The sequence below is a fragment of the Varanus komodoensis genome, unplaced genomic scaffold (assembly GCF_004798865.1).
Source record: "Varanus komodoensis strain SLA01 unplaced genomic scaffold, ASM479886v1 scaffold45, whole genome shotgun sequence".
Lineage (NCBI taxonomy): Eukaryota > Metazoa > Chordata > Lepidosauria > Squamata > Varanidae > Varanus > Varanus komodoensis.
The window spans coordinates 496,807-510,658 of NW_025336011.1; the positions used below are offsets into that span (position 1 = coordinate 496,807).

The 13,852-nt window shown below is 44.3% G+C and overlaps 1 protein-coding gene across 1 annotated transcript; it reads left to right on the forward strand.

The window, feature by feature from the left end:
- The first annotated feature begins 5,433 nt into the window (after positions 1–5,433).
- On the forward strand, positions 5,434–13,615 carry LOC123030626 (coenzyme Q-binding protein COQ10 homolog B, mitochondrial-like). The gene is made up of 5 exons (XM_044444711.1): positions 5,434–5,576; positions 6,892–7,065; positions 7,988–8,180; positions 11,620–11,721; positions 13,286–13,615. The coding sequence occupies exons 1-5, from the start codon at positions 5,452–5,454 to the stop codon at positions 13,442–13,444; spliced, it is 753 nt and encodes a 250-aa protein (XP_044300646.1). The 5' UTR covers positions 5,434–5,451; the 3' UTR covers positions 13,445–13,615.
- Positions 13,616–13,852: the final 237 nt, after the last annotated feature.

The following is a 13,852-nucleotide window of genomic DNA, read 5'->3' on the forward strand; positions in this document are numbered from 1 at the left end:
AATTTGTAATCAACATTTCAAAATGTATTTTGAAAAAAATAGTTCTAGTGCAAAAACAACACAGTTGTCTGAAGGTGTCCAGTACATGATGAGCTACAAACCTAGTCTAAATTCTACAGCAATGTATCTACTCACTATATATAATTAGTCTGAAAACAGCCAAACTGCAATAGTTTGCCCCATTACACTGGGCGAAGTGTAATTTTCAGTAAGAGACTGATAGTTTCTTTCAGCAAACAGTTTTCAACTTTATGACTGAAAGTGTTACCCAGTTTGCATGTGAAGTGACCCCAAAGCCTTGCAGAAGATTGCCTCCATAGACTGATGTGACCTGCTGGTGCAAATAGTGGGAGAAAGGTTAGTTTCGTAACAGATTAGATCCCGTAAAACTAGTTTTGGGATAGGCAACCTGGTGTCCTCTATGTGTTTTGGACTACAACTCCCGTGAACCTGAGCCAATATGGCAAATGGACAAGGTCTATGGGAGCTGTAATCCAAAACATCAGGAGGGCACTGGCTGCTGGATGTGGGGGAGGTTGTTTCCATAGCTCTAAGCCACAGAGTTCTAACCTTCCTGAGGCCTGGATGATTCAGATTTGGTGGCAGGGAACCAGTGAGTTCAGTATAAGGGAATCACGTGACGGAGAGAAGGGTAATTTCCAGTTGCAGTAACAACCACAGAATTGTCTCAGGAGCCCTTTGCCCAGAAAACCTCTGCTTTTGATGCCGATGCGTACAGTTTCTTCACTTCCTTGGACACAGTTTCCACTTCTCTCTTCAACTCCCCTGCCACCCCACACTTTCTTCATGATCTGCTTACCCTTACTACAGTGTACGGATACAGCCCACTGCTTCCCTCGTCAGATTAATCAGTGGTCTGCTGGCTTCCTTTGTAGCACATAGTGTGACCCGCTTGTTGTTGTTAGTCGCGAAGTCGTGTCCAACCCATCGCAATCCCATGGACAACATTCCTCCAGGCCCTCCTGCCCTCCACCATCCCCCGGAGTCCACCTAAGCTCATGTCAACCGCCTCAGTGACTCCATCTAGCCACCGCATCCTCTGCCGTCCCCTTCTTCTTTTGCCATCTATTGTTCCCAGCATTAGGCTCTTCTCCAGGGAGTCCTTCCTTCTCATTAGGTGGCCAAAGTATTTGAGTTTCATCTTCAGTATCTGGCCTTCTAAAGAGCAGTCAGGGTTGATCTCCTCTAGGACTGACCGGTGTGATCGCCTTGCAGTCCAAGGGACTCGCAGGAGTCTCCTCCAGCACCACAATTCAAAGGCCTCAATTCTTCGGCGCTCAGCCTTCCTTATGGTCCAACTTTCAAATTAATTAGTGGTCTACTGCCTTTCTTTGTAGCACATAGTGTAACCCACTTGCTTGGTGGTAATACTTGCTGCCATTCTTTAGCTGTCCAACATCAGCAATTACTTTGGGGAACACAGTTCAGTGGCAGGTCTCTTGTTCATTTGTGGGCCCTGCAGTTGCCTGGGTGTACAAAAGCTCAATGCTGCATGGACCCTCCCCAACCAGGGTACAGACTGCAGAGGAGTGTGGAGCAAGCTAACTTTTTTTCTAACTTCATGCTTTTCTCAAGGGCATCATTTCCACCCTGTGATCCTTCTGCATTATGTGTGATGATGCTGGATTCCTTTCTACAGTTCTTTTTTATGACCGTATCTGTCCCACTTCCACCCACTGCCAGCAGCAATTGGAATCAACAGTTTCTGGTTTTATCTGGTATCACCAAACCGATCTGGATAGTCTTCTGTTTTGCCAAATTGCCTTTCTTTTGCCAGCCTGCTGGGTGTCATGCTGGCAATAGCAGAACAGTTTAATACAATTATTTTTGCTTGTTAGGGTCAGTTGAAGTTCCTTCCATTAGAATGAAGATAGAGCAGAAAGCTCCAAGCAAGATGGGGAACCTCCAAGCCAACCATTTCCAACATCACACATGCACACAATCTTTCTGCTCCTTTGCTTCATCTCTCCACCCCACCCCTTGGATTCTCCTTCACTGTCTCTGCATGATATGATATTCCTGGAACATCCCATGAAGCTGGTAGTGGGAGATTCAGAACAGATAAAAGGAAGTACCTGTTCACTTAGCACATAGCTAAACTATGAAATTCACTTCCACAAAATTGTTCTGATGGCCACCAGTTCGGATGGCTTTGAAAGGAGATTGGGCAATCCATGGAGGAAAAGGCTACAGATGGGATCTGGAGTAAAAGCATCCTATACAGAATCCCTCTTTGTAGTCCCTTGTGTGCTACCTACATGCTGCATGTAATCCCTGAATGAATATCTGAATAACCTGTAAATGCTTTTTTGGTTGCACACCCCTAGCTTACCTGTGTTCACTGTCTCTTAACACTTCTGATGTTACCAACACAAACTTGTGTGGGGAAACCAAACTGAACTGTGCTGGATGCTTTTATAACCTATTAGTCACAAAGAGTTTGCAGGGGGGGTGGTGAGATCAGTTTGCAAGAGGCACATGAGTGTGGAAACAAAAGGGTTTAAATCAAAGAGGAAGAAGTTTCAGGACCAATATTAGCATATCTATGCTAAGGAAGGTAAAGAACAAGGCCAACCACTGGGTTTCCTGACCAGATTATCAGTTTAAAACTGTTGTCAGTTCCAGGCATTGTATGGCCATAATATGGCAGAGCATTGGCTCATTTAGTCCTGACAGTGACTGCTAGTCCTGTTGGCATTATGCTGTCTTCTGTATAAGAGGCCATATCCTATGCACACCAGTTGTTGGAGAACCTGGGTGTGAGGGTTTTCTTACACCTGCTTGTGGGTTGGCCCCTGGGTGAATGTTGGACTAGATTGACTGATCCAGCAAGGCTTATGCAACACAGTCTTTGCTCATCCAAATAGTTCCAGTTTCGTCCTGACATCTTCTGACCTTCCAGAGCACTTCTACCTTCTTCAGAAGCCTTTGCTCCGCTTTATATTTACTTGTTGTCCACAGTTCCTGGAATGCCATGGAGGGAGAGGCACTCCAGGATCTCAAGGCAGAAGCTTTACTAGAGCATGCTGAGAACACTCAAGATCTGATATTTAGTGCATTCTCTCCCCAAATTTCTCTTCAAAGTTCTGACTGGTTGTGCTTTTAACAGCAAATGGATAGTCAAGTATTTAGCAGAGGAACTTTCCCAGAGAGGTGAAAAGGGAGCCCTGTTGAAGTTCTGCTTGTCACACAAACAGACTTTCATATGTATGAGAGTCATGTCAGACAATATGGTGACCTTCCCACTAAATCAGCCCAGCCAGTTCCCAATTCACACATACAGGGAAGGCATACAAAACAGGCTGAAGTAACAATTTTAGAACTAAAGGTTTTAGAGGGTAACCACATTTGTCTTTAAGATGCTACAGGGCTCATTGCTGTGATGGATTAACAATATTTAATGTGCCATAAGTTTTTTTTCAAATGCATCTAATCTACAGAAGCTTGTACTGCAATAAATCTGCTAGCATTTAAGGTATGCATTTAAGGCGTATTCTGAGTTGGAGCTCATAACAAAAGCCACTGAAGATAAAATTGTCAGTATCATACTGCCCTTCTACACATCTAGGGTGTGCCCACACTTTGAATGTTGTGTACAGCTCGTCATCTCACCTGAAGAATTATATAATAAAACTAGAAAACTTTGGAGAAGAGCAACCAAACTGATTAAGGAACTGGAACAACGTTCTTTACGACGAGAGATTACAATTACAGTAGCTTAGAAAGGGTGAATAAGACTAGTGGAAGGAGGAATGTGAGAAGTATATAAAATTATGTATGCAGTGAAGAAAGTTTTCCTGCTTATATAATACTAGAACCTGGGGTCATCGGTTAAGCTGAATTGCTGCAGATACAGGACAAGGAAATGCTTCACACAGTGCTGAGTCCACAAGATGCAGTGATGAATGGATTTAAAAGGCAATAGGACAAACTGATGGGAGGATAAGGCTATCAGTGATTACTTCTTCTAATCTATATCACTCTACTGATTCATTCTGTTCCTGTTACTATACTGATTACTGATACCTTCAGTTTCTCAGACAGTGTGACTCAAAAACCATTACTAAAGAACATTAAATGTTGGATCCAGCACAGTTCTTCTTAAAATCACATAAGGAAGCATAAGAAAACAGAAGAAACTTTCTGCATTGTGTATACTGTACTTTAAAAGTGTGTGTGTGTGTGTGTGTGTGTGTGTTTGATGTTTTGCTAAAAAACTGGAGGACAGGTTCTTGAAGGACACCGTATACCCAAGTGCTTTCACCTTATTTCTCTATCCACTACCCTCATACTATTTCATGAAGATCAGAGCAGTAACTAAGCCATATGTTTGCCATTTGAGATCTTGACTCCACTTCCCCCCAAAGTGATTTCCCACAGTTCAGTGGCAGAGCAGATGCTTGGACCACATAAGATCCTGAGTTCATTCCTGGTGTCTTGTTAAGTAAGGCTCCACCAGGAGTGAGAAGACATGCAGCGGAGCACCCAGTAACGCTGGGCTCTTGCACTTCTAATTGCCTTGCCTGAGTTGTGAAGGCAGTAAGACTTCAAAGACAATAAAATGGTGTCGCACTAACTAATTTATAATAGCAGGAGCTCCCTGAGGTGGCGGAACCTTTGATGCCATTACTTTACAGGGTGTGAAGAGCTAGTGGGAAATGGAAGGAGGTGTGTTTCACACTTTGGAGAAGCAGAGGGCCATGATATTTCCTCCCAATCAAGTCCTTCTTCCATTAAGGGGGAATTAAAGGGAGGAGGAGGAGGAGGGAGTTGACAAGCCATTGTGACTGGATTCCTTCACTCCAAGTGTATTTTGAAGCCATTGAATTGGGCTCAGATATATCACATCTAGATTAAAGCAGGCCCACTGAAAACAAAGTTAGTCAGATTTTAATGAGTCTACTCTAAGTAAATTTATACCTGGGTCTAATGCACTACATGGAAATAGGAATTCAGCTTTCTTGAAATTGACAAAAGTGGCCCACTGCCTCCTTAACATGATTGTTTTAAAGTCACCAGGTGTCATAGTCTCTCAGTCTAACCTACCTCACAGGGTTGTTGCTGTGAGGATAACCAGTAAGAGGAGAATTATGTAAGCTGCCTTGAGTGCCTTAAGATGAAAAAAGGCAGAATATAAATATAAGAAGTAAAGAAAAGTGAGGTCCTTCCCACCCATCCCAAATCCTCCCCTAGCGGTGCCATCCAGGTTCTCTTTCAAAGAAAATGGCCCTGCGCCACGGAAAGTTTCCTAAGGAGTCCGACCTGCTGCCATGTGCGCCAAGAGAGCACGAAGAGGGCGGCGCAGGGGCCGTTCCCGCCACACACCTCCCAATCCCTCCTCCCCGGTGACGCGAGACCGGCTCCGCATTAGGCGAGCCGCCGAGGTGCCCCGGACAGCCAGAGCTCCCTGGGACAGCATCGCCCAGCACGATGGCAGGAAGCGGCCGCCTGGGACAGAGCGCCGCCGCCGCCGCCGTTCGGGGGCTGCGGGAGACCGGCGTGCGCCCGCGCCGCGCAAAAGCAGCCGCGTTCGAGCAGTTGCACGGGAAGGGCAGGTAAGAACCGCGCAGAGGTAGCCCTGGCCGTGGCGATACCGAGGGCCTCCTCCTCGCCTTCACCCCCAGCCTGGTCACTCAAAAATTACTCCTGCCACAGTGCAAACCTAAATACGTTTGTCTGGGGGTAAACCCGTCTGAAGTCAATGGGATTTATTTCTCCGCATGCATGCATGCATAGGGATGCACTCCTAAGGTCTTATTTCAGCGAATCCTTAATACTGTAATTTTATGTATGGCTTCCAGAAAGAATGAACAGGGTTTACTTCCAAAGAAGTGTGCACAGGGTTGCATTCTTTGAGGGGCGCTTCCATACGCTTTCCTGGGAATAGGTTCCAAAGAATTCAATGGCACTTACTCCTCAGCAGCTGTGTATAGAACTGTATTGTTTGGTTACAATCCTGAACATAATGCCACAGTGGAACTTAATTTTGAGTAAATATGAGTATGATTACATGTAATAAATAGAGAAATCTCAATGAATTCAGTGGTGGGGCTAAAAACACTTTTTATTTTGTCTTTCCATAAAATGTGAATAGAAATATTTCTAATTAAACGAATAATTTAATAGCAAATTAAACTAACAATAATTACCATTTATTTATTTTCTTTAAACGTTAAAAACATACAAGGCACAGTACAGGCAGAAGATAAGCATTCTGATTTCACGTTTAATCCAGTGGGATTGTTATAGCCCATGCATTAATAGTGCAGTCCTTACATATCTACTCAGAAGTAAGGTCCATTGAGTTCAATGGGGCTTACTCCCAGCTAAGTGAATTCATGAATTTCAGGTACAGTATTTTTATACTACCCAACAGTCAACACTTTCTGGTTGGTTTACAGAATTAAAAGCTTTACAAATTCAATATCGTTCCTGTTATTAAAACAAATTTAGGTGCAAACGTACACATATATCCAAAACCATTTTAACAACCAACAGTAAGCCAATAAAAAGATTGCAGCCTCAATCTTTCCCATTTAAATCAATAAAAGTCCAGCCTGTTTAACCTGGATGCTGTAAGGATTGGTTAAGGGGGTAAAAGGTGTGTGCCATAATATATTTTACTTGGGCTGGACTATGACCATGTTATACACTGTTTTAGCAAAGAATGATACCAGCTCAGCACAGAGGCTGATGGAAATTGCTGGTTAGGTGGTCCTACATGACTCTCCACTATGGTCTATCATGGAGAAAGCACTCCTGAAAGACACTCCGGTCTTTTTGCCTCTGGACAAGAAGGAGCAACGGCTCTTATGGCAGCAGCTGCTGCTTCTGGGGTCCTTATTGCTTCTTTCCTTTATTTGCATACAGATTGAGTTTAACACATTGCCGACAATTAAGCTGTTATACGAACCTCCCCTCTCGGGTGCTGCAGGCCAGCCCTTCAGGTTCATCCGTGAAACAGCAGACCCGACACTTCCTGAACCTGGCGACCTCCCTTTTTGGTGCCAAGCGAGTGGAGTATGAGGAAGTCCGTCAGCTCCCGTGAGTATGCCGAACTAGCATCCTCTGCCTTAGCTCTTAACAGAGGCAGTAAGTCTGGTTCTGCCAGCACTGGGGAGCAGGAGGTGGGGGTTAGCATGATGGAAGATCTTCCAGACAGAAAAGTAACTAAGTACCCTGCGTATAGAAAACTAGCATGTCAAGGAGAAAGCTTGGCTAGCACCTGCCTTGGCATGGCATTTTCTATGTGAAGGGAATTGCAGGACATGGAAGGGCATTTTTCGCATGCTGCCAAAACGTTGTTTTGGCTTGGATGTGGGCTTATTGCTTCAGCAAGGACTAGACCTCTACTTGCAGTGCTCTGCAAATCTTAGAGGGACGTTTTGATTCCTGATGCCGGACACATGGAGTCTCCAGCTTGATGGCCATGCATGCCATCTGCGTCTGCAGGGCTCTCTTGGTGCTCATCCGGCTCCCTGTCTGTCTTGATCCTAATGGCATTTCTTCGGATTTTTAAAAATAAAAATAACTTCTTTTGTGTGTGTTTTGAACTTGGCTTGCTGCAAAACGAAGTGCTGCTGTCCAGTTCCATTATACTTTGGGTTCAAAAGAGTAGGTTCTTTGAAGAGCTTAGACCCCACGCCTGCCTTTTACTTCCTGGGAAACTTACTTTTCTTTTTGTCTCGCCAGCCTGACTTCTGGGAAGTGGGTGCTCCCTGACTAGCCATGCTCACCACAGTAGCCATTCTATGAATGGGCAAGCCCACCCTGGAAGCCATTTTGTGAAAAGTGCCCACCAGTCCAAAAAGCTTGGGGACCCTGGCCATAGCTATTCAAATGTCTCCATGTCAGGGGTGGTGGCATTCCTGAGAAGATCAAGCTTTTTGTGCGTTCCCATTTTGTCCTTCACACCTAGATGGGTCATTGCAGCTCTTCATGACTGTTACTTTTCGTTCTCTCCCAGGTACTCTGCTGACCAGATGTATAATATTGTGGAAGATGTGGGCAGCTATCACCTGTTTGTCCCCTGGTGCACCTGCTCCCGTGTAATTTCCCGCTGCAGTCAGTTCTCGCAGGCGGAATTGGAAGTGGGATTTCCCCCTGTGGTAGAGCGCTACGTCTCTGAGATTTTCGTGGTGCCTCACCATCAGATCCGGGTAAGGAAGATGAGGGACTGGACTTGTCGTGTGCTCCTGGGCTTTTAGCAGTAGCCTGGAGAGGAGATATTTAGCAAGCCATGATTTTCTTAACCCTTATCTCTCTGCCAGGACAAGCTTGCTGTGTTTATTAGCTATACTCAGGTTGCATTCTAAAAGCACAGGGGTGTGACCATTTAAAAAATTATTTTAGAACTTGCAACCCTAATCCCAGGGCAAATGATTAGCATCCTTGACAAGTTCTGAGTATGAACCATTGTGCCAGTTTAGCACCATCAATTGTGCACGAAGCAAAGAGGATCCTGAGCACGTGCAGATTTCTGGGAGTTCCATGTCCTCTGGCTCCACAGAGCCATATTCAGCCATGTAGCAATAAATTTTGAAGTGCAGGTGCTCATTGTGGCAGTCTCCAAAGCCACAATCTCAAGAACCGAGCAAATGATGCAGACAAATATGTCTGTGCATGTATACACCTGCATGTGTGTTGCTGGGAAAATTAACTACAGAGAAACGGGAAATCTGAAAAGAGCAGTTGTTCAAAAAAAGTCCAGGTGTTTCCACCCTGCAAGCCCTGGCTGCACTGCACCACCAGTCTTAATCCTGTCTGTAAAACCTGAGATCTTGAAGATGCTCTCGAAAGGGTCCATCTGCTCCCTTGACCAACATGGCTTCAAGCGTGATAGCTTCTCCAGGACAACCCTAAGAAGCATTGGCTTGGGAGACTGCTGAGTGTTCCTAGCCCTCACAGACCTTTGACTTAGCACATCGGTGGGTAACTTGTGGCCCTCCAGAAGTTGCTGAACTGCAAGCTGTCTGCTCCAGACTGAGTGTTTGTTTGTTTGTGTATTTGTTTGCCTGTGTTGCTTTTCAATAGGTTTAGAATCTGTCCTGTGGACACTCCCTGGGGTTTCTGGTTGGCAGACACATGAGGAATGCTTACAGTCCTCCTTTCTTTGTGTCAAGCATTGCTTCCCCCAACCGACACTCTTTTAGATGTGTTAATCCCCATCATCCCCAACCACTGGTGATGCTGTCTGGGGCTGATGGGATTTGTCATCCAAAACATTTGGAGGGACCCATATTGAGGGAGGCTTAGCTAAGGAGTCATCTGCACCAACTAGGATTAGTTTAGCTGTCATGTTTAGCTTCCTCCAGAGGACATGTCTTAGTGGGTACTCAGAATTAATTCCTACAATGTTTTCTATGGGAACTGTTGTTGTTTCAGCTTTAAGCCTAGCAGCTCTGTGACTCATTTCCTCTTTCTTGTACACCATCCCTTCATGTGCAAATTGGTAACATTTGGGGAGACTAGATTTCATCATGTTTTCAGGAGAATGTCTGCCTTACAACAGGATTTGTCAGTGGACATATGAAACAACAGCAGCAGCAGGCGCTGGTGACTTTGTCAGAGCTAAAAGTGGTTCTCCCTCTCCCCCTTGTCCCAGTCACAACAGTGTTTATGCTGAGAGTGTTTAGACTCACTGTGATGAGTCTAAACTCACTGTTTAGACTCACAGCAGATCAAGTGATGATCTGCTGTGTTGAAATTCTGTATGTGGCGGATTCAGACATTGCCCATCTCTTACTCCCCTTCACTGGATTCTGTTGCATCCTGAAATCCCAGTAGAGGCTTGTAGCCTTCCCTGAGAGGTATCAGTTTCAGGGACAGGGCTTGGTTTACTTTGGTGGAGGCAGCAATGGGAATTTAGTGTTCTTGGAATCTTTACTTGATTTACAAATAAATATGAAGAGCATAAATGGAGGCAAGAAGAATGCATGCTCCTGGCAGGCAACTGAACCACTTCGCCAGGTCAAATCCCTGGCAGGAGATCCTGGCATTTGTTACTGGGTGTCTTCAGCTCACAGCTTCTTACCTCTTAGGGTGGCCGCTGGTTGTATAAGGCAGAGGACAGGTCTCTGTTTGAAGGCAATTGCTACTGGGGGGTGGGGGTGGGGTGGGGGGGCTGTGAGTCCAAGCCTGGTTGAAAGGCACCAAGTTGTAAGAGTGGGAGAGCAGCAGGACCCCCAAGTTGCCTACCCACAGAGGGCACTTGGACAGCAAGATCAAGAACCATGCAAGTCACGTGAAATTCTTCCCCATTCATCATAGTGTGAAGAGCTGTATTTCCTTTTAAGTTGCAGTAACAGTCTAGACATAGCAGTGGCAATAGCAGCAACAGCTGTTATGGCTCCTACCACCAAAGAAGGTGGGAAATGTTGCTCCAATTTTATACAGAATCCACAAAATGGGGCCTTTGAGGGTACTTTGAGAAAAACTGTTTCATGACAAGACATTTATTGCCAAAGACTCCAATGCATATACAGATGTATATATTTCATGCTATTACAACACAAACCCATACATTTCTACCCCAAAGTAAGTCCCATTGAGTTTAACTATGTTACTTGAACTGCTGTAAACCATCCAGAGAGCCTCAGCTATTGAGTGGCATAGAACTAAATAAATAGTAGTATTAGCATTTCTAGTATTATTGTTTATAGAACTTTAAAGGATGGCATCTGTGGTGTTTTTCGGACTGCAAACTTAATTTCTGTTGGGTTGAATGGATCCAACACTTTTCCTTTAGCCTAAAATGTCCAGCAGATATAGATAAGAAATCAGTACTGAATAATTAGCCCTTTAAGTTTTCCTTCACCATAAAAGTGATGATTATAGTGAGAAATTACAATTTTGTCCTTGTTTGGGTCATTTACATTTGCTGCAATGTGGCACAGTGGTTAGAGTGTTGGACTGGGTAGCAGGAGGCTCAAGTTCTAGTCCCAATTTGGCCATGACACTTATGGGATAACTTTGAGCCAGTTGCTGACCTACCTCACAGGGTTGTTGTGAGCATAAAATGTGCAGGAGGATTTCACCATCCTGTGTAAAATAAGGCACCTGGCTACTCTTATCTCCTTAGGTGGCATGATGGTATATGCAGCTCTGGTTGGTGTTACTGGGGAGGGATAGAGCAGTAGCCACCCTGTGGTTTCTGAGAAGCTTGCCAGATATTGAACGATTTCGACACGTAGAGTTTCTGACTGGACCTTGTTATGCTGCTGCAGATGTTAAAGCCAAATAAGCTTTACTCTGATGTTTAGGTCATGCAGTCACGTTGCATGAGCAAGCAAGTGGCTGTGGCATGTGCTTGTTCACCTCCCCTGCATCCCTATGGCCTGGCCTCACTGCTTTTTTACGTGTCGAAGGAGAACTAAAGGGGAGAGGTTACTCGTCTCACATGCATGCTCTCGGTGACCCAGGACCTCGATCATGAAGGGGTTAACCTTCGTTGCCAGTTGCCCTCTGTCTCGAGGGCATGAAAACTTGCTTGCTCTTGCTTCAGCACAAGGAAGATCCCAAGGGAAGATAGTGTCTTTTCTGTTTGAACTGATTTCACAATGGTGGTGCTAACACATGCTGGTTTTGTCCACTTTTCAGGTTATGAGTAAAGATGGGCGGCTATTTCAGCATCTGGAAACCCTGTGGCAATTCCAGCCAGGACGATCGGGAAAGCGGGAAACCTGCACACTGAAATTTTATGTAAGCACTCTTTCTGCTTCAGCTCCTGCGGGGTGGGGGTAGGGGGGGACTTCTAAGCCAAGAGAATGTGTGCTAAGAGGTGCGAGTTTGCAAAATGTCATTTCATCATGAGCTCAAAGGTTTGGTGCAGGCTGAGGGTTTTATTGTAAACCTGACTTTAATTGATTAGCTTGCTTCATGTTTGCTATATTGAAATATTGTTTGCTTGGCAGGATAGTGAGTTTGTTTTTTTAGCAGATACCATTATGATCAGTAGTTAGAAATCTTACTCAGTCACCTGCTTGACTTCGACCCACTATATTTGAAGTATATTTCGCTACCACAAGAACTAGAAACCTGCTTTTAAAAACTCACACCTGATCTCACAAAACTGAAGTTTGCACCTTGTATTACACATTCTGCCTTTTTGTGCATTTCTGCAGAATTGTAAAATACATTCAGCTTTACATTTGTCATTTCAGAATCAAATTTAATAAATCTGCCACATGTTAGATCTGTACTGGGGTTGTTTTTTTAGATTGCTTCAATGGAAAGAAAAACCTATATTCAGTGTAGGATTTAGATATAGCTCATCCTGAGAAAAGACCATCTCATAATGTTTCCCAAACTTTTAGTAATTGAGATACAGGTTTCCCTCTCCCTGTGAATTATAAATGGTGAATAAATTCATTCATAGAATTGTAGAATAGTAGATTTGGAAGGGGCCAAAAGACCATCAGGTCCGATCCCCTGCTCGGTGCAGGATACCAAATTACACCATCCCTCTCAGGTGACTCTCCAGCTACATATTGAATGCCTCTAGTGTGGGAGAGCCTACAACCTCATAGACAGCAGGTGTGGGAAACTTGTGGCCTGTTAGATCTTCTGGACTACACCTTCTATCATCCCCCGATTGGCTAAGTTGGCTAGAGCTGCTGGGAGTTCTAAGCCAAAATATACTGCCATGTGTAATATTCAGAGGCACACATTTCTCCTTCACCTTTCAGTACAGTGAGCAGGTGTCCCACCTGGAACTGTGAGATTTCATCATCATCAACAAAATCATCATTGTAATTATTTTAATGTCATGTCCATCCCACCCAATGGCTTTACAGCAATTTACTGCACATACAGTAAGATAAAAATACAGTATACAATTCCAATACCATATTTAAAACAGCTTAAAAACAAAATAATTTCAGGAAGAATCAGCCTGTTAAAATCCCATCATATGACATTAAATAGTTGGCCGTAGAAGACGCCTTAACCTGGCACTGAGAAGATGACAGTGTTGGCATGAGGTGGGTTCATTTGAAAATTGGGGGCCACCACTGAGAAGGCCCTCCCCCTTGTCGCCTCCCTCTGAGCCTCCTTTGGCAGTTGCACCTGGAGCAAGACCTCAGATTTAAGTTGAAGTCCATGCAGATTCAGGCCATGTTACCTTTGATGTCCCTCTCTCCAGCTGGTAATCTAGGGATCCTGGGTATTCTAGAACAGCATCTCTGGAGAGCACCAGATTTGTAAAGGCTGCAGTGGTAAAGCATACAACGTAACCATTTCTTATTTGATTTAATTGCACCCTCAGGTCTCCTTTGAATTCAAGTCAGTTCTCCATACCCAGCTGGCCAACCTGTTCTTTAATGAAGTGGTGAAGCAGATGGTGTCAGCCTTTGAGCAGAGGGCAGAGAAGCTGTACGGCTCTCCGGCTGCAGCCCAGTCACGGAAGGCCGTTCAGTGCACGTGACCGCTGGCCCTGGCTGGATCGCGGTCCGAAGCATCCATCTTCACCGAGGAGAGACCATTCCACTTCTTACCCAATCCTGGATCTCTTTCCACTTGCCTTTTAAAGGACATTGCATTATTTATGATTATTTAACTCACAGAACCTTCAGAGTAAATTATTTTTATTAATTATTTTATTGAGAATTTTACTTTAGGATAATTTATTTGTTATTTAATTCTAATACTGTAAGGATGACTCCTTATTACAAAGGAGACCTCTGGCAATGACTGAAAATAGAGGATTAGTGGATTTTTAAAAAGTTTTTGTTTTAAAAATAGCAATAAATTTATTGTTTTGGACAGGAGTGTTGCAATAGGAAAGGGGGGTTAGAAAAGGGTGTTATAATAGCAAACTTGTGGAATTTTTAAA

Excerpts from the sequence above, each read along its gene's own strand:
- LOC123030626 (XM_044444711.1), top strand. The coding sequence starts at position 5,452 with ATGGCAGGAAGCGGCCGCCTGGGACAGAGCGCCGCCGCCGCCGCCGTT. Across the intron at positions 8,181-11,619 it reads TGCCTCACCATCAGATCCGG|GTTATGAGTAAAGATGGGCG; the intron begins GTAAGGAAGATG and ends TCCACTTTTCAG. Across the intron at positions 11,722-13,285 it reads CCTGCACACTGAAATTTTAT|GTCTCCTTTGAATTCAAGTC; the intron begins GTAAGCACTCTT and ends TTGCACCCTCAG.